At 38.7% G+C, this 21,806-nt stretch overlaps 1 protein-coding gene across 1 annotated transcript in view; it reads left to right on the top strand.

Annotated features, from left to right (window-relative positions):
• Positions 1 to 21,806, top strand: part of LOC115422492 (protein kinase C zeta type-like) — a 182,454-nt gene that overhangs the window by 136,975 nt on the left and 23,673 nt on the right. Inside the window, exons 10-16 of the mRNA XM_030138838.1 lie at positions 1,215 to 1,312; positions 4,188 to 4,274; positions 7,336 to 7,471; positions 7,694 to 7,781; positions 8,769 to 8,888; positions 18,479 to 18,558; positions 20,724 to 20,813. Of these exons, the coding sequence (XP_029994698.1) occupies positions 1,215 to 1,312; positions 4,188 to 4,274; positions 7,336 to 7,471; positions 7,694 to 7,781; positions 8,769 to 8,888; positions 18,479 to 18,558; positions 20,724 to 20,813 (699 nt within the window). The remainder of the gene's footprint in view (positions 1 to 1,214; positions 1,313 to 4,187; positions 4,275 to 7,335; positions 7,472 to 7,693; positions 7,782 to 8,768; positions 8,889 to 18,478; positions 18,559 to 20,723; positions 20,814 to 21,806) is intronic.

The raw sequence follows: 21,806 nt of genomic DNA, 5'->3' as shown, positions 1-21,806 counted from the left end.
CCTTATTGTGCTTTTATGTAAATTTACTCTTTTACAGTACAAATACTGTGGTATTTTACTTTTCAGAACCTTCAGAGTTGTCATTTCTACCACAGTCTAAAAGCCAGCAAAGCATCTGTGATGTGATGAGAATGTTCTGAAGAAAGTATACAATCATAGCTGACCCTATGAATGTTAAATGTAAACACCATCAATGGCTGACGGGGTTTGGACAGTTTGATTCCTTACACACTTCCAACACCTTTAATGCGGCCTTCACGTGCTATCAGGAAGATGATCTTTTTCACTAGTGAATTTGAAATTACAAGTGGGTTGTGTTCAAGTGTGTTTTTTGTCGTAGCAAAACAAAAAATGGCTGACATCCAATTTATCATAACCTGCTACTTTGGTAAAACAGTTTTGGACATGATAATTCATCTGCAACAGCATTTTTTGGGGTGGGGGGAATTTAATTTTTACCCTCAGCCCTCGCCGCAGGGTATTGTCATCAGTTCGTCGTCCGTCTGTCATCTGGATGTGCAAACACTTTGGCGTGCACCAGTTGTTCTCAACCGAGGGGGGGCGGCAGATAGTCAGCGATAAGGAAGCCCTGGCGTGGACTGAAGGCAGAGGGTTTTCAAGTGCGGGCATGTTAGAGGTTTTCTTTGTTTTGCAAGTTGTGTATGCTACAAATGTACAAAATCATCACCTAACATCAGCAGAATGTTAATGGAAGCATTGTTTATCATTGCGATGAATCCTTCATTGCTCTCCCCAGTGTGAAAGGTTCAAAGGTTATTTTCATTTGAGCTTTCACTTTGGCTTTCATTTGCTTTTTTCCCAGTTCTCCAGTGGAAAATATGACGAGAGGGAGCATTCATCCAATTTTTGAGATCGTAACTAGTATTACCATAATGCCCATGGCACGTGAAGGCAGGATAAGACACAAACAATTAACATGTTTGGATGTAATATTTAAAGTGTCCTTATAGCCTCCATTCATGTTGGTGACTAACTTGACTAACTGTTTTCACAGAGTACAGACACGCAGCCAGTTTTCTTCTGGCACACACCATCCCATGGTCACATTTTATGAGCATTATCCTTTAAGCCACTGTTTTTCCATCGTGCTGTTTGACAACAAGTGCCCTGTATTGATCAGTCAGATGGAACATTAATACTCTATGTTTCTTCTCTGTCTCTGTTTGTCTCCCCATCCCCCCTCACCCTTGCAGGACATTGACTGGGTGCAGACAGAGAAACATGTGTTTGAACAGGCGTCCACCAACCCGTTTTTAGTAGGCCTCCACTCGTGTTTCCAAACAGAAAGCCGGTAAGACATGACAAGGGATAACACTGTCAGATCTAAGAATGTGCTTCAAGTCAGTACTGTATATGAAACACCTGATCAAAATTTTAAGACCAGTTGTCAAAATTCTTGCATTTTTTCAACTGGTCTTAAAATTTGGATCAGGAATGTATTTAGTGACACTAAATGTGGAATTCTGCTGTATGATGGGAATCAGTGTGTATCTTTTAGAATTAAGATTACTGTGATAAGTGCAAATTCAATACCTCTGTTAATTGTAAATGAATAGTAAATTAGTAAAATACACTGCCAAAATAAAAGTAACCATTGGATTTAACTCAGCACTAGTTCAGATCCTTCCATTGGTAATTACTGCAGTGATTAATATGTTTCAGCTGTAACAAGTTCTTTAAACCTTTAACGGTTGTACTAACTTCTCATTTTTAACAACCTTGTTTGACAGAGAGCATAAAGATTGGACTGTGTTTCAATAGATAAAGGTCATGTGACCCGATGAGTCTAGGCCTGTACAGTGATGGATGCATCAGAGTGAAAATAGAGGTGGATGAAGTGATTACCCATCATGCTAGTGGTCTATAGTGCAAGCCTACAGGGGCAGTGTTATGATTTGGGGTTGCTTCAGTTGGTCAGGTCTAGGTTCAGCAGTGTTATTTGTCTAACAAGAAATAAATGATGCACAAAATTATTGAAACAACACTACAAGTAATGCATGGAATATCAAAAAATCAACATTTGTTTACGTTTGTATTTGGATTATTTGTGTCATGGATCTGTCGATCGTCAGTGTAAGTTAAGGTTACTTACAAACGGTTGACGTTCTAACATTACATTAATAAGTGAATTACTGAGCATTATTTTGTGGAAGACTTGCTACTTTATCAGATTATCTTTTGGATCTTGAGTCAAAAAGTTTAGGAACCACTGCTTTCTCTAAAATGACTAATTTATAAAGTAGCCTTTTCCTTTACCAAATGTTCAAAGTTATTAATGGTCCTCTCCATTACCTTTGATGGTCAACACCAACAGTAAAAACAGTTGCAGCATAAAATACAGAATACATACTATAATAACATATTATTGTTATGTGTAACTGTAAAATATGTAAGAATTAATGTATATAACAATAATAACAATAGCAATAATAATATGATATTATTAATATTACATATTTTACCCTGCAAAGCCCCTTGAAAGAACATTTGAAAGAGCGGGTGTGAGGGGAAAAATGAACGAATTACAGGGTCGAGACAAACAACTTAGTTACAATAACGAAAGGTCACCACTGAATGTAAATCATGGATATACTGTATATAATATTTCTGAATAAAAGTATGCTTTTGTATTAGCATTCTTACAACCATTCAGGTTGCTTTTGGTATTTTCAGGGAATAGAATGAAGCCTTTATGATACATAGTCCTTATGTGGTGTCACAATACATGTCAAATGCATTTTTATCCATTTCACATTACATAAAATTTTTGCCAAGAGCTGATAATGGAGTGGACCACTGTGTAAAGTCTTCTCCAGTAGAGTTCAGGTCGGAATTCCTTGTAAATGTTTCATGGTCCCTGAATCACTCTTTCACAGTTTGAGTCTGATGAATTTGATGATTCCATGCATTGTCCAATGTTATACTTTCTAGTAATCAGTGGTTTGTTTTTGAGATGATTAATCACTGTACTAATTATCCAATGGAAGGATCTGAACTATTGGCTGAGTTAAATCCAGGTGGGGTGTTTTGGGGCGGGGCTCTGTATTGTGATAATAACTGTTTCCCTCAGACAGTATTATTGAACTTTTTATTATATTAAGTCTAGACCTGGCAGCATTTAGCTAGGCTGGATGAAGTGATTTAAGGGCTTTGTGATTCTTTATGGATTTAAACTGAAATGTATTTTTCTAACCTTTAACTGGGAGTCAGGATGAAAACTGTCAGGTGGCAGAGTCCTGTATTTTATCTGCCATCACCTTCACCTTCCTCCTCACTTTACCTAAACCCAGTGGATCTATTAATTTATTTAACTTACTGTGTGACTTTTATGGTGACTTAATGTGTGAGATCAGACTTTTAACACGGTATTTGTTGTTTAATTTGGATCTAAACAAACCAGAAACCCTGGTGTTCTGCAGTCACTAAAACTATTGGTGAATTTATTTCAGCCCACATGTCTATAGGTTAGATTGGAGGCAAACACCATAGCTGTTTTATTCAAATCACAGATATCTATGACCTGTTTCTGAACTAAAAGTATGTTTCATGCTAGTATTCTTACAAACACACTTGGTGCCTTTGCTATTTTCAGGGAATAGAATGAAACTTCACTGCCCAGCCAAAAAAGTCCAACATACAATATTTCATTAGACCGCCTTTAGCTTTTATTACAGGACACATTTACCATGGGCATCCTTTATGACATACAATGCCTTATGCGATGTCACAATAAATGTCACATTTATTTCATAGTTATGTTAAATTTTGGCAAATATCTTGTATTGATTGCAGGAGAGTCAGTTTTAGTAATTCAAAATAGTTTGACACTATCTATAAATAAATTCACAAAAACATGCCATTGCAAAGAAATTTCACTAATACTGTAAGGGAATTTATTGCAACTCACATATCTACAGATTAAATGAGGTGAACAACTGTTGCCAGAAAGGTAAAAATAAAAAGTGCTTTAAGAAGACATTTACATAAGAGACAAAATCAAAAATGCAGTTCATTTCTCCTAGGAGTGTAAACAAACTGGTGCAGCTCCAAGGCAGGCTTTTTAACTACCTCTGTAAAACTGTGCATTCCTGATATGTTTTTGAGTTCCTGTGTTGAACAGTTGCTACTGTTCACTGACATCTGTTCCTTCGTGCTTTGGGTTGCAGGTTATTTCTGGTGATTGAATATGTGAACGGTGGGGACTTGATGTTTCATATGCAACGACAACGGAAGCTCCCAGAAGAGCATGCGAGGTAAACGTACAGCTCTGCCACCAACATCTGTCTACATGCTTGCTGAGAAAAAGTATGCGTCTCACCTCAGTATTGAAATCATGTTAAATGCAGTACAGTGTTTGACTCGTACATCAAAATGTGCTTCATATTGCCTGGCTTCTTGGGTTTACTGGAAATTACTCTTGAATTCTTGTTTCTCTCCAACCATAATTTTCAAATGCATCTAAAACAAGGCTCACTCCTGTAGCCCGGCCACCAGGAATAGACTGCATGATGGGAGCATGACATACAAGTGGGTGAATTTTGTGGTTAAGATGACATGGCATGGTCAGGCAGTTACACAAGCAACACACATGCAATTAACTGTTATTTCAGGGCAGACTGATTGAACATCTTCCAGAAGGGTCCCTTTTTATATTTATGTTATGTGGATCCTTTGTGCAGTAGTTAGGACAAAAAAAAACCCTTTTTTGTAGAACGTATGCTTGGTTATATTTCATACCCTGCTATATCAGCTCTTCATGCCCATACGGTGCCAAAACCCAACTTAGCTCCTTTTTTTTAGCTCTGAAATTATAATGAACTCATATAATTCTTTGTGCCTATGTATTTGTAAGGCACTCCAACTGCAGCACTGATAATGCTGGATCAAGGCCGGGTAATTTAGAGAGGCACCGTTGGGCCCCTATCGGTCCCTGCAATCTGTATTCTGGAGACGCTGGCTGTACATATGCAAAGCAGCATGTTAATCACTCATAATGATTGTACATATTCATGAGCAGCTCTCTTAGAAAGCCCTGCCACATTCCCCTGCGCCGTGGGGGAGGCATGCCGGTGGGCAATGGATGGTACTGCTGATAGAACGCAGATTCTATCAGTCTGCGTGCCAGCGAAGAAACATCAGCCAAAGCAAAGCCAGGCTGTCACAGGGAAAACGAAGGGAGAGGTGTGGGAAGCGACTGCACTGTCAACATGTCTGCAGTGTTTTCCCTCAGTCTCACAAAGCACAGAAGACGAAGGGGAACAGTCGCACCCGGGGCTAGCACTGGGTTTCATTGAGAATTCAATGTCAGTTCATGGACGGTACATTTTTTATAAATATATTTATTGTTGTTTACATTGTTATGTAAAAACAGGTAACAACACTTATACATAAAACAATCCCTATAACCCCCCCATCCACACAACAGCAGCACACTCTCAGTGTTACAAAATATATTTGACAGTTACAATTTAAACTGTTTATACAGACAAGTCCTTTATAAACTGTAGAAAAGGTGTCCAGATCTTCAATCAAGTCTTCAATCTTTCCTTACCCAGTGCATCAGTTTTTCCAATGCAAGGTTACAAGACATTTCTTTAATCCATTGATCAGCTGTAGTCCTTGAAACATCTTTCCATTTTAAATAAAACGTTTGGCTTGTAATAAGCAAAAAAGTAAGTTTTCTTTTCTTCTGATTACTTGACACTGCTCAGGAAGATGTGTAAAATACACAATTTTTGCATCCACAGGGTTAACACATTCTATTAATCTCTTTCCAGAAGTTCTGAATTTCCTCACAGCCCCACATGAAATTTGTGTAATTATGTAATTTCTTACTTGCAATATTTAAAAAAAATGTTTCTAAGGTAAATTACATTATATATTACATTGTTTAATTGTTATGGATGGTACTTTTTAAATACATTCCATTTTAATAAAACGATATAACATGACAGATCATTGTAATGTGCAATTGCAGTTTCGATAAACACCAGGGGAGGCTGATGGTGAAGAAGACTTGAGGGGGGGACTAAAGAAGATATGAAGGCTATAGTTTTAAATTTGTGTGAAGTGTCAAACATGTAATTTTGAGTCAGTTGATAATGCTTGCCATAAGACTGTTTGACTAAAGTCACCCTGCATTCTAAGGGTTCTTGGAGCAAGATTAACCATGTGCTTTGGAGTCCTAAAATTGTCTGTATCTCACCTTGAAAGCAACTTGGCAACTCAGTGAACGTCATCAAGTCACATTAATGCCAGAAATAAACAATTCTATTGGCCACAAGCACCAAAATTGCAACCAGGGTTGAGCCTTTAATCCTCCAATGAAACCACAACCTCATCTCATCTGTTCAGGAAAAGTTTTAGAGTCCCCATGCAAATTTATTTGACCACACCCCATGACCAGAAATTGGTTTAGTTGCTGTTTGGGCTCAAGCAACTTATGGAACTCTTAGAGGTATGGTTAAGGAGAAGGGAGCTTCTTCTGCATAGTGGAAATTCTGTCTTTATTTGCTATGTTTATTTTGGACCTTTTTTTTTTTCATTATTATATATGTGTAGAAAATTTGTTACAATATCTAAAATTTTCTGGTTTCCTCATCTTTCACTCAGGAACCTTTAACTTTAAAAGCCACCTGAAGAAAATAATGACTTTTCATTACATTTATTACAATAATAATCAATATTGACTAATATGACCATTTTTACAGTGCCCTGTTCAGACTTTTCAGACATTTTTTGTGGGTTTCTGCCTCTAGAAATATGAGTTTGAGCAGTGAAGTCTTTTGTTTCAACTGATGTTATAAATGATCGTATTCCAGCTCTCCTACAGCGGTGCACCCAAAAGGCTCTGATGACCTTTTATCTGCACATTTGGCTTCTAGTCATGCATCTCTGTGGTGTAATGTTAACTGTGTTTCACAAAGACAAAAATGTCATTTAGCTTACCAAAAGGACATTTTAATCAAATGAAAGCTAACTCATTATCTACTATTTATCAGAGAAATGACAGTGACGGTACTCACCTCTTCTGGATTGATTGATTTGCGATGATGATGATACTTTGATGTGTTTTCACTATAAATCTGGAACCTCAACCGATTTCACAGTAATTTGAAAAGATTGCCTGAAGCGACTTATTGGTAAAAATGGAACGCGGAAAGTAATAATACAAAACATAGTAGCTCAGAGGATTTACTGCTTGGTTTGAGTAGGAATGAAACACACTCTGCTTGTTTCAGGTAAAAAGTGGAGTTGAAAATACTTTGGCAGGTCAGACACATCATTCTTTGAATTTTTTTCCCTTCTCTGCAGATTTTATGCTGCTGAAATGTGTATCGCTCTGAATTTCCTGCATGAAAAGGGCATCATCTACCGTGATCTAAAGCTGGACAACGTTCTACTTGACCACGAGGGACACATCAAGCTCACGGACTATGGCATGTGCAAGGTAAGAGATGTATTGATCTTTTGCTGCGAGGACAGCTGGTGTGGGGTTATCAATAATGCAGCAGATCAGTATCAGCTCAAAGTACAAACGGGGCCTCTATCTGTTTTTTTTTTTTTAACTCCCCCCTTCATGTTTTTACTGTTAATGTCTTTCAAACAACTCTTCGTTCACCCCTGCAAACATTTTTCTCTGGTTTGTACATCCTTCTCTTGTCCCACTCAGGAAGGGATCAGGCCTGGTGACACCACTAGTACTTTCTGTGGAACACCCAACTACATTGCACCTGAGATCCTCGAGGGGGAGGACTACGGTGAGAGAGCCTTGGGGACAATATTTCTATAATAAGACGAAACACATTTTGGTATGAAATTCCCTAGTCAATAAAGCCAGTTACATCCACATTAAGACTCCATCATTATCAGATTTCTGGAGATATCAGATTCTTCAAGTGATTATTTAAACAGCATTATCTATGTTTTATCACATAACAGCAGTTATCTGATTATGAGAAATCCGATTAACACACCTGGACTTCCTCCCCAGTACCCCGATGGTCTTCCTGCATGTATATATCAGGGTAGAGAGAGCGATCTGGTAGGATCGGCGATTCTACCAGTAGAGACTCCGATCGTAGTCTCTACCAGTAGAAACTCCGATCAGAGTCTCTACTGGTAGAACTCCGATCCTGCCAGTAGAAACTCCGATCGGATTAGGGTTAGGGTTACGGTTAGGATTAGGGTTAGGGTTAGGGTCAGAGACTCTGATCGAGTTTCTAATGGTAGAGACTTCGATCGGAGTCTCTACTGGTAGAATCGCCGATCCTACCAGATCGCAGTCTCTACCCTGACATATACAGGTTAATCTGATGTATTTCGTTCTTTTATGTCTACATGTGTAAAAACAATTAAAATTGTAGAAAATGGAAGTTACGCAGTCAAAGCAGAAGACAATAACAGATAGTTTGAGTCTACCATCACTATGTATGTATGTATGTACTCCGAAAGAAATCTGATAATGGACTGGAGTGTCTAAACCAGGGTTTTTGATTATTGCATTTCTTGAGTGCATGTAAACACATCAGATCTGATTATTAACATTATCTGATTACTCTGTTTATCGGATTTTTATGGTCATGGAAACAGGCTCAATGTTTTACTTCTATTATTTCAGAAAAACTTGCAGCCTCAGCATATAGTTTTGGCTAATAAGACAGGAGATATTGGAGGACAGTCTTCATGCCACACTTACCAATGTTCTAATACAATGAAACTTTGTGTCATTGCTGTGTGTCCACCCAGTTTCAGTGTGGACTGGTGGGCTCTGGGTGTCCTGATGTTTGAGATGATGGCTGGAAGGTCCCCGTTTGACATTATCACCGACAATCCTGACATGAACACTGAGGAGTACCTCTTTCAAGGTGAGATAAAGGAAAGGAACATATGCCACTTCTGCCCACGGAGAAGTTGGCTGATGTGGCCAAGTCCGGTAACGACTGTAGCCCAAAGAAATGGGGCTCATCAGGTAGACTGAATACAACTGTATTTAAGTAAAGGACAATAAGGGGAAAAAACATGAACTTTTCTATATTAAAAGATCTTGGTGGCTGTTTGAGTGTAGATTTCCAACCTTAGACAGCACACTGAATGTATTACGAAGTCATCATGCCTTAGTGTCAAAGACCGACACAACACCAAAGTGATGCGCTGGAAAATAAAGTCTGAGAATGTCACCAGCATATTTATCTCACTGGCCATAGGCCATGAGCTATTGTGAAGGCGCTGCGTCCGGCGTCATCTTCGCAGATGAAACTACTGGTCAGATTTGTCAATTTTATATGTATTTTCCTTGGGACAATGTCTACAAACTTTGTTCACACTTTCAGAATTTGAATTTTTGAACGTTTGATGAATATTTTGAATTATTTTAAGTAATGGTCCATAGTTCAGTGGCTTATTACATGGAAACTGTTAGAAATATCAATATAGTTACTAATAAGTACTGATAGGAAGTCACATAGGGACTTTTATTTAATTAGTTGAGTTCTCCTCCAGTGAAAGTACCACCCACTTCTATTAAGGGGATGATCTCCCATATGAAGACCACAGGACTCTAACATAGCAGCAGAACCTCACAACCTCACACATTCAACTTGGTAGTAAGTCTGTGATAGAAACATGACATGAGATACAGGGACATTAGTCCTTTTTTTTTTTTTTTTCACAACTACATTGATATGGACGTCTTGATATGAACACCAGCTCTGGTGCACTGATAGACAATGCAGTCCTAATGGCCATGGGCCTCCTTTGCTAGTGTTGGATTTTTTAAACCGGGATGTCCAAACTTACAGGTCAAAACCGGCCTGCCAAAGGGTCCAGTCCGGCCCGAGGGATGAATTGTGAAATGCAAAAAATGACACTGACAGCACTGACAATCACTCCATTCATTCATCTTCTGAACCCGCTTTTAAGCCTCATTAGGGACGTGGGGGGTGCTGGAGCCTATCCCAGCTACCTGTGGGTGACGGCGGGGTACACCCCTGGACGAGTCACGTTAACAATCATGGATGTCAAATCATTTTAATTCAAGGTCACATACAGCCTAATAATAACACTCCAGTAATGATAACTCCACATTTTTTCCTTTTGTTTAGTGTCAAATAAAAATGTACATGAACATGAATAACCATGTAAAACCTGACATGTCTGAAGTGTAATCATCACAATATTCTGCCTGTTACTAAATGCTGTGTGTCTTTGTAGATCCTATGTCATCTGTAAATTGTAATGCACATGTGTAAATGATGAACTGAATACAATATTGTTAAAATTGCACTAATTTTTCTTAAGAAATTTCAGGTTGTTCGTGTTATTCACTTTTTTAAAGGATAGTTGTAGATGTGAATATTTTCATAGTGTAGTTTTACTTATTTCAAACATAAAACCTCTCTAAAAGGTAGAGAAAAGTTTGGAGTTGACATTATTTATAGGTTATTATGTTCTTATTTTACAGGTCTGGTCCCTTTTGAGATCATATTGGGCTGAATATGGCCCCTGACCTAAAACAGTTGACACCCCTGGTCTAAAATAGAGACACCTCTACAGCACACTGATTAATACAATGAATCTGCTGCATTGAATGTGAAAGAAAAATGTGTTAGACTTATTTAAATAACCTTCCAAAACCCTCTATATTAGTGTTACTATCTGAGCAAGAAACTGGTTAATATTTGATAAGTGATGTATGCTGCATGCATGTGCTGTACTACATGCTCCTCTGCCTAGGGATGGAATTTAAAATTAGCGATTCCAGTTCGTCGTCGATATCACCATCCATTTGATTCCCTATCTATTCCTTATTGATTTGCACTGGATTAGGAAATAAACTATGGTGCAAATGGCTTTGTTTGCATTAACCCTTTAATGTCAAATATGCACTACATAACATTTTGCATTTGATTTGAACAAAGCTCATAAAGGGTAGTAAAAAAGGTGTTAGATGTACTTACTGCAGCCTCTGAGCCTCATCATCATCGAAATGTAATTAAAGGAGATTATTCATAAACAATAATGAATGCGGTTGATAGTGAAACAGGGCTGACATTAACAGTATCAATAGAATTCAGAGGAGTTTAATGTTAGCGCTGTGACAGACAAATGCCTTGCTCTACGTGCTGCTTCCAGAGTTGCCACCACCTTCACTATGCAGTGCATTAAAGATGCAACAGTCATATAATTTAATTGGATGCTTGTGGCTAAATATTTCTGGATGTTGGAGGTATTTGCCCCCTTTGTTGTAATGGAAGCTCTGCAACTGTTGCAAATGGCCCTAGTGTTGTCACCACTGGTGAAATACAACCTTACTTTAGAATTCTTCTAAACCAAAATATGGAAATGACATGTGACATGTTGTGACATGATGATGTCGCGGAACCAATAAGTGAATTGTTAAGCAAGCAGACTAATGATTCCAAGGAACTGAGCTACTGGGAACTGGTTCTCTACAATAAGCGTTCTTGATTCCATTTCTACCTCCGCCTCTAATGAACTGTGGAAAAACTGGCAGTACATCACGGCCTCTGTTACAGCCTGATATTTAGGTGCATGTGTGGAACATTCAGCGTGTTTTCCGCATTAGTTTGCTTCATTTGGCAGGTAATGGCATTTTCATTTAATGTGAGATTGGGCCAAGTAACCAGGCGAAGACACCTGAAAACAGAGGGCCACACGTCTCCTTCCAAGGAAAACACTCAATGCTTTTAACCAGGAGGGAGAATGTTATCGTAGCAGCCATAAAAGTATGTTTTTGGGGAGACATACTTTTATGGCATACTCACTGTTGTTGGATCATTGTTCTATAATTACGCTTTATGGTAGAAGGAGACAGATGTAAAAATTCGATTGCCTGTACTCACTTGCAACTTGGAAACCCTCAAACAACAAAATGAGCTGGAAGCCTTTTACACTAGTGTTAAATGTACATTTGTTTGTGTTTTTCTATGTACAATCCTAATTTAAAGACTGTGAATAAACTGGTAGACTAAATAAAAGAAGAAAAAAAAACATAAAAAGTGATTTTTGCAAATACAGATACTTTTTGATCAGCTGAATAAAAATCAAAAGAATAATGTATCATTAGTCAGGTGCTGTAGACTCTGACACTGTATGCATGAGGAGCTTCTATATCTCACAGTCCTGCATCTTAATGAGGTTAGATGCCTACTGCAGCTGCTTCTGTGGTTTTGTCAGAACGGGATGAAGAGGATGATCTGGATTTTCCAAGATGCCCTCCACCTTACAGTGTGTATCTCTCCAACAGAGTCCCCCTGAGTCCAGTGTCTGTACAAAAACAGAACCTGCCTTTTTCACCAGTTTGTCCAGCTGTTGTGTGTCCTATTGTCTGATGCTGCCTCCCTCAGCAGACAGCAGCATGGAAGTGTACACTGGATGAAACCGACTGGTAGAACATGTGCAACATCTTAGAGCAGACATCAAAGGACCTGATCTTCTTAACCGACTGCCCCTTTTGATAGACTGCATCTGTGCTCAGGGTCCAGTCCATCTTGTTGTCAAGATGCACACCTAGATATTTGAATGTTGGGACCACCTCAGAGTCTACCCCACATAGGTTGACTGGCTGAAGAGTGGTTTAGACTTTCTGAAATCCACCACTATCTCTTTGGTCTTGGGACGTCAAATTAATTTGAGTTCAGGGGCCACATACAGTCCAATTTGATCTCAGACGGGTCAGACCAGTGTAATTATAACATTTCAACCTATAAATAATGAGATCTCCGAATTTTACTCTCTGTCTCGTGCAAATTTTTTTTTTTATCAAACTATGAAAATGTTTACATTTACAAACTGTCCTTTCACAAAGAAACTGAATAACCTGAAAAAACCTGAAATTTTTAAGAAAATAGTGAAATTTAAAAAAGATATTGTGCCACAACTTATCAGTTATACGTGAGCATTACAACTTACGGATCACAGTGAATGTACAAATACAAAAACTTTTAGTAACAGGTAGAATATTGTAAAATTTCACTTTTCAACAAATATGAACAAAAGTACAAAAATCAACAAATATGACACATTAAAAAGTAACAAGAACAAAACCTGAACAAAAATAACAAAAATTTGAGAACCATAACAAAATGTTAAAGTTGTGAAAGGATGGTTTGTAAATATAAACATTTAATGTTGTTTTACTTTTTTTACACTAAAAGAAAGAGAAAAATTTGTAGTTGTCATTATTTATATTATGACACTAAAGATCATATGGTCTGTATGTGGAACCTTAACTAAAATGATTGTTACATCCTGTTGGCTAATAGCTTCAGCCATAATTTTGCATTTCACAAATTAGAAATTACGGTCTTGGCCCATGGGCCAGATGCTTGATACCCCTGGCCTTGGTAGTGTTCAGTAAGAGGCAGGTTTGTAACTCCACTCACAGAAGGCTTTTGTCAGGTTGCATCGGAACCATATTTTGAGGTGGTTTGAAAAGCTCTTTGAGTCTGACTTTACTGTATTTATGTATTTTTTATGTCACTCAGTGGTGCAACACACAAAAACAACTACAACCACAATCACAACAGTCTGTGGACAGATTCTGTAGTAAATGTCTGCTGCGGTCATAATACCAAGCCATCTTATCCCAGTCTTTTTCCTGTCTGGATGTTCAGCAAAATCCATCCTATTAGTATTTGCTTATGTTTTAATCTGGGCTCACACAGACAGTCCATGTGAGGTAGAGGCTGGGCAATATAGTCAGAAAGGCAATCATGATCTAAGTGAGAGTTGAAGAAGCCAGGGTTATTTGTGGTTTTAAAGTATTTGTAAAAGATATAAGGAAAAGAACAAAAATCCTGTAAAATATGAGAAACATAATGTACGCACACTTGAAAACCTCGCCTTCAGTCCAGACTAAAGTTTTTCATATACAGACAGACAGACGACTGACGATGTGCTGGACGCCCACCCCACATGGACAGACAGATAGACGGACGGATGGACAGCTAACTGATGACAATACCCTGTGGCCAGTGGGCTGAGGGTGAACAATGGAAAAGATGAAAACAATCCAATAGATGCAAAATGATGAAAAATGTAACAACATGGAACCATTGTAAGAGTCATAGAAGAATACAAGACAAAATCCCACAACAGTTATGAATTGGATGTTGTTGTGTTCACTATCACTCTTTAACTTATTGTTGCAAAACCCTCATGCAAAAAATATTATTGCGATACTCATATTCACTGATCTCTAAAGTAAATTGTTATGATAATCCGAAAATAATATCATGTTGTTATCTAAAACAATTGATATGATGACTGTCATTGTTGGGTTTTACCCTCAGACCTTGCTGCAGGGTATTGTCATCTGTTTGTCGTCCATCCGTATGTGCAAAAACTTTGGGGTGGACTGAAGGCTGAGGGTTTAGTGTGGGCATGTTATGTTTCACCCTGCCGTGATGTGCCATTACCAACAACTAATAGATTAGAATCCATCTTATCCCAAGCAACAATAAGGAAATAACTGCTTATAGATTAAATCCCTGACAGGAGTTAAATACATTTTAACATAAATATAATGACAAAATCCAGTTTGTTGCGTCATCAGCAGAGCAGTGGTGGCAGTTCTGCAGACAGGTGATGGTGATGAACAGATGTACTGTATTTAATCTAGTTATAGTCAAAACATTATTCTCAAAGCAAAAAGTGTGATCCTCTTTGATTTTCATCCTTTCAAGAGTTGTGTGTTCTACAGTAGGCACTAATAAACTCACAGTTTTGTGGGTGTGATTGTAACCTCTTTTGTGCGTGTTCTTTGTGTAATGTGTCCCTGTATTTGTAATTGTGTGTCTTCAAACCATATGGTACCTTAACATAGCCGACCTGCACCCCTACCCCTCCACCTCTATCACACCCACTCACACAGCCTTCTAGAACAGAAATTCCTCCATACTACGATAGCTTCATATGACGCTTTATGTGTCTGTTGTGACTGTCAGGAGCATAGCATGGCACCATGACTAGCATCTGCCACCAGCGCCATCCTCCTGGGGGCTTTACCAGGAGAGCAGCAGGTTCCTGGATGAACACCTGCCAACGGAAACCAACCCTTCCACTATAGGAGCCACCCAGCCATATGCCATCTAGCTATAGACCCTCTGTCTTTGAGTGCCATTGGTCCACATCCCAACCTAACGGCTTTAAAGGGACTTGGAGACTGCTGTGTCTTTGGACAGTATTATTCCTCCGTGGATCCCCAGAACATTCTTCAAATTCTCTGAAGTCTTCTGGAGGAATCAAATGTATTTTTCTGAATGTCCCCCCCTTGGTATGGATTCATTGATTGTGGTGGACAGTGCTGTATATGGCTTCCTTCACACAATTAATGGATTACTTAAATGCAGGAAGGACAGTTTGAAAATCAGCTTTCTGACAAAACATGGTAGAGAAAAAAATATTTTCCTGCACGTGTTCAATTAAGCTCTACACAGTCTCACCAGAACACTGGGTTTAATGCAGCATGTAGATATTGTCAGGCCTGGCCTCCTTTTAGTTGTTAACAAATGTTACTTTCCCTGCTGAAAATAGCAAAATCTGTTGTGGTGGGCTGTTGAGTGTAGGGTATGACTCCAACAGCCTTTTTCATTAACTCTGGACCCAATGTACAGTGTGGGCCGGATCTATCAAAGGTTTGCGTGTATTAAAACGTGTGCAAACTCATTGCACACGCAAAAAAATGGACAAACTGATTTACTGACGGTGCGCAATAAGGGTTACGTCTTTCAAAGGTGCAAAATAGCACATCTGCATCCAGTTAGTACATTTGCCACAATGAATATGCAATTTGGGGCGTTTATACGCAGTTCTGCATGTGCTGGGAGGAGAAAATGTAAATACATTAATTTAGCACACGCAGTGATTTATAAAAAATAGAAACTGCGTCTATATTTTTTGCATGTGTGCATAATTGCACACACACGGAAGTGATTAGGAGACATCGAAAAGATGAAACGAGATGCAGAGAATGCATTTTTCACCCCTCGTGAACATTTTTGGAGTGACGGAAGAAAAAGTAATTGTGACATATGCCCCCCCCAAACACACACACACCACTTTATGGGACTCTTTTCCACTCCTGATGATTGTGATTAAAAATATGCACCGATATTTGGCTACAGTGTGACAGCATGATGTGCGCCTGACAGTCATTAAATCCAAACCCCCCCCCCCCACACACACACACACACACACACCTTTAAAATGAAAAATAAATAAATGGATGAGTAATGCCATGCCTTCTATGACTAAACTCCTCCAACGATACATTTCCATGCGTCTGGATCATTCAGTCACTGTTCCCATTAATGCTGGTTTATCCCAGAGCAGTTTTTACAGTGTATTGCCTCCAGTAGCACGCGCTAAACCCTAATTTAAATAGGGCGGTCTCCAAGACTTTGCACATGTTGTAATTTGTGCAAGCAATCTTTGTAAATCACCCGCAAACCACGGTCACACCCCACACGCAAAATTCTAGACTGCGCAAGCAAATGACTACACGCAAATTGGGATCTTAGTAGATCTGGCCCTGTGTGCCTACCAGATTTTGTATGTCGACGTGAAAGTTCACAGTTTGTTTGTTTTTTCTCATTTTCTAAGACCCATTTTTCCTTACTTGTCCCCCTCAAATATAATGTTTTTTTGTTTTGTTTTTTTACCACATTCTTCCAGCAAATCCATATGGGATATTATTAATAATTACACATATTTAGTTTGACTACTTGTTAACCAAGATGTATTCAAAGACATCACTAATGTTTCGCTTCCTCCTTCTGTCCCTCCTCTAGTCTGACTGCCTTTTGTTTTTGTGTAAGTTCCTTCTTAACCAGCCTAAACTGGCAACACCTTCTGCAGTTGAACTCCTGTGAACGCAGCCGTCTACCATTAGGTCTGGCATATACATTAGAGGGCAGAATCATGACCCCACTCTTTGAAATTTAAAAAAATGACTGCAATTGTGTTTTCAAGTTCAAACATCCCAGTTTCTTTTCTTTGTTCTGGTTGTTTTTGAACTTCACTGTACTCCTGGAGTATCATCTCTTGCTGTGTTTGCTTGCACTCAGATGTTGAAGTATCACTGTTGTCAATCTCCAGCCCAAATGGCTTAATGTATATTTAAATTTGCATAAATATTTCAATGTACTGTATATCCTACTATTATGCACATTCTGTAGCCAATCGATGTGTGATTGATGTTGCAGCACAGGAGGGGTTTGTACGGGTCTTCCTCAGCCTTCACAGGCCCGATTGCTGCCAAACTCGCTAAATGAATAGAAACATTACCTGACTATCTACTAGGCACAATTTATGTCCATATTCAAATGTTGTGAGGTATGCTGGACGATTTTAGCCTCTCATGCTATCGTACAATGACACCACGGGTACAATGCTGCTAGTTTATGCAATTTAGAAGGAATATGACAAGTGTTGACAGGTGGTGGGTGAACAGGCCTTTGGTCTGCCTGTTACCAGGGCTGTTGTAACGCAGGTCTCTTGTCAGTCAAAGGAACCAGTCGACTTAAGTCAAATGACGTGCATCTAACAGTGAGGATGTGGCTTTCCTGACAACAACTGAGAAACTTGTGATATGCTTCATGTACAAATGCAGCATGGAATTGCCAAAGCACTTCCTGTATAAGAATTAATCTGGAACCTCTTGTTTCGTTCATAGGCACAGAACAAATAGCATCTGGACACAACTGGTTAGATTTGTATGTGAACTGCTCTCCAGTTTGTTTCATGCTGATGTGCTGACAAATTCAAGAATGTTCCATGTCAGTGGCAGACATCATGGTTGTTTTTTTAAAGTCCCTTAATGGAATACTCTGTCAGTCTTGGTTTCAAACCCACCCCTTATCTGATAAACAGCTGCACTTGGCCTTCCACAGATATGGCCAGGGGGATATCTGTTTGTTGGAGCCAGATTTTTCTTGTATTTGAGGTGTAAGGTCTTAACACTGGAAATCCCAGTCTGCCATCCTATGTGGCTTAACCTCTGCTATGTGCAGATGCAATAAGTAAACAGATAAAGGAGCAGTGTTTATACAGAGCAAACCTCAGCTCATCAAGGTTTTTTTTTTCCAAAAACCCCTGGCAACATCAATGTGAACAAATTTGTGAAGCAGCGCAGCATCCTTGAATATCAGTTTTGAGGGAGAATCTATTTTTCAGTGTACTTATCTTTTGGTTACTATGACATTGTTGATCCGTGGGAGTCTCAAGGCTGTGAGTAGACCATTAAAAGTGCGAGGAAAGAATACAATATCGCCCTCCGAGTCTTCTCCCTTCCTTTGATTCCCTCTTGGCAGACATGGTCATCCATAGGCAGCCTGAACTGTGAATCATGCTCCTCCCTACTCACAATTGTCCTTTTCTCCCCTCCTTCCCACCCTCTCTTTTTTGTTGCTGTCCTTTTCTTTTTGGCCAACAGTAATTCTTGAGAAGCCCATTCGCATCCCAAGGTCTCTGTCGGTGAAAGCTGCCAGCGTGCTCAAGGGCTTTCTGAACAAGGTGAGAGCAGCCCACTCCTATGAACCCCCTCCCCATCTGTCTTTGACCGTGCACAATGTGTGTGATCTCTGCCAGGAACTTGAGCCGTGCTATGGACAGCCAGGGAAGACCTCTTCCATTCAGCTCGGTCTACCATGATGTATTTATTCCTGATTTAACATAAAGTAAATGAAAAATGAGCCCTGTTTTTAGTGAGAGGGCAGAAAATTCCTGACCAAATTCATGCTTTCTAATGGTTCAATGAAAAGACTAATGCTGTAGTGTTACAGTTGGATACAGAGTGAAAGGACTCTCCTGCTTCAGCATAAGAGCTAGAAGCACACACCTACACTGAACTGAGGAAGCTCGGCTCAGTGCAGTCTAAAACAGGGGTGTCAAACATACGGCCCATGGGCTGAATCTGGCCCACCAAAGGGTCCAATCTGGCCCATGGGATGAATTTGTGAAATGCAAAAAACTACACTGAGATAATAACAACCAAGGATGTCAAAATCATTTCAGTTTAGTTTAGAATCATATTAACCTAAAAATAATGACAACTCCAAATCACTTTGTTTTAGTGTAAAAAACTAAAATTGCATAAAAATGTTTACATTCACAGAGTATAGTTTTACAACAAATCTGAATAACATGAACAAATATGAACAACCTGAAATGTCTTAAGAGAAGTAAGAGCAATTTTATCAAAATTCTGCCTGTTACTAAATGTTTTGTGCATTTGTAGATCCACTGTGATCTGTAAGTTGCAATGCACACGTATAAATAATAAATTAAGGCATAATACTGTTAAAATTGCACTTAACTTTCTTAAGAAATTTCTGGTTGTTCATGTTATTCACATTTTTTAAAGGATAGCTTGTAAACATTTTCATAATGCAATTTTGCTTTTTTCAAACTAGAGCTGCAACCAATTAATCAACTCAAAGTGATCCAAAAAAAATCATTCAGCCACAATTCTCTTGAATCAAAGCTTTGTTTCCTTCATTTCTTTGCTGTTAAACATTGGTTCCACTGTTGTGTTTCACATGGACGCTTATTGTGATGCACAAAGAAGCTTCAATTCAGGAAAACTGTAATAGAATATCTCCCTTCTATCAATTGAAGTCGATTAATCGAATCGGGACTTTTTGCATTGACTTTAACCACGTAGTTGATTAATCAGTTGCAGCTCTATTTCAAACATAAAACATCTCTAAAACAAAAAGAAAAGTTTGGAGTTGACATTATTTCCAGTGATTATTTTACTGGTCTGGCCCATTTGAGATCATATTGGGCTGAATATGGCCCATGAACTAAACTGAGCTTGACACCCTTTGTCTAAAACAGAGACACCTCTACAGCACACTGAATAATACAATGTATCTGCTGCATTGAATGGGTACATTACAGAACTGTACCAATGAAACTTCACTGTCTTAGTGTTTTCTTCTGCCCTCATTTTTTGTGTGTGTGTGTGTGTGTGTGTGTGTGTGTGTGTGTGTGTGTGTGTGTGTGTGTGTGTGTGCGCGCGCATTTGTTTTGATGTTATATACAGTCATGGCAAAAGGTTTTGACCATGACACAAAATGTGCTGAACTTAATCAAAATTTGCAGAGTTGTTTTAGATTTTTCCCAGGTATTTTTTAGATATATTGAAAAATTATTTTTTGTTTTAAAGAATTGTATTGGCAAATAACAAATAAAGAGTGTATATTTGGTCTGGATAGTTTTACTTGAAACCTTTAATTTTCTACATGTGCTACATCTTTCAACATCAATCATTCAAATTTTATTTATATAACACCAAATCATAAGAAAAGTTATTTCATGACACAGACAACATGTTGTAAACTCTACCGTTTTTTTAAAGTCTTCTGTTTTGTGTTTGTTTTTCTTATTATTTTTCTGTGATGAAAGCATTGTGTAACAGTAAACCTGTGAGTATGATTGGTTTAAAATCTGAACTATCCAAAGACCAGTTGCTTGGTCTTAAATGGAAACATACTGGTTATGATTTTCCGCAAGACAATGGGCCATTGTCAGTTGCTATTTTGATCAGTTAAGAACTTAATATGATTTGTTAGATTTCAGTCAGTAGCCCTGCTTTGGTTTGAGACGAAATCTAATAATACCATGAAATGCATTTAGTCGTGTCTATCATTCTGATGAAGTGTTGATCCCAACAGGATCCCAAGGAGCGGCTGGGATGCCAGGTTCAGACGGGCTACACAGACATTAAGTCACACACATTTTTCCGCAGTATAGACTGGGACCAGGTAAGAGCTGGAAGGCTGAACAACTACACTTACAATCACACTTCCACTATTTTTTTTTTTATTTGACAATTTTATTATTATTATTATTATTATTATTATTATTATTGATAATAACAATATAATATTAATAATAACCTTCATTTAACAGGAAAAAAAAAATCCCATTAGAGATGAAGAACCTCTTTTATAAGGGAGTCCTGTCCAAGAGAGGCAGCAGCAAATACAAAACACAGTTACAAGATTACACCGTTAAAACACATATAACAGACACATTTGTGCAAGTTTGTGTGAGTCAGCTTCAAAAACTGTGTTTGGACTTACGAGTTCAGCCTTTTCAGTCCTTGTGCAGCAGACTCCATGGATAAGGTGCCAAGTAAACAAAAGTCCTTTGACCCAACAGAAAGCAATGTATGATCAGATGTACAGAGAGAATAAATATCTGAATTTCTCTTCACAATTAAAGGTGCCCTGCCACACATATTTAATTACTTTTGTTGTAATGTCTGAAGTTCTACCATGGACCATTGGTTACCAAGTTTTAAGCCATGCTAACGTGGTAGACTCAGCTCGATTTGCAGCAGTTCTCAAGCTAATCTGCTTGACTCTGATTGGCTAACAGCTAGCCAATGAGAGCCTGGCTTTTCAGCATCCTTTACCCTGCGCAACGAGTAGAGGAACTGGCATAAACTGAAAATAAAACTTAACATGCTTTGAATGTCCGAGTCCTGGCTTCTATGCCTCTCTTGTACAGCAGACCTTACACCGAATTTTCACAACTTGTAACCTGTATCCACTGGCCCCCCTCCACTGCTCTATGCCCCCCCCCCCAGGAATGCTGGGCCCCATGAATTTGTCATGTTTACCCCCTTTTTACAGTGCCTCAGCTTGCTGTCACTGAAACTGTCACTGAGCTAGACGAATTCTGTGGACGTGGTCTTACTCATGAGTAGTAATGAGCTCAGGCATTAACACGTCACACTGACCAGCTTTTCA

Source organism: Sphaeramia orbicularis, chromosome 7 (assembly GCF_902148855.1).
Source record: "Sphaeramia orbicularis chromosome 7, fSphaOr1.1, whole genome shotgun sequence".
NCBI classification, from domain to species: domain Eukaryota; kingdom Metazoa; phylum Chordata; class Actinopteri; order Kurtiformes; family Apogonidae; genus Sphaeramia; species Sphaeramia orbicularis.
The sequence above is the reverse complement of the archived record's forward strand: the minus strand, read 5'-3'. Positions and strand labels throughout refer to the sequence as shown.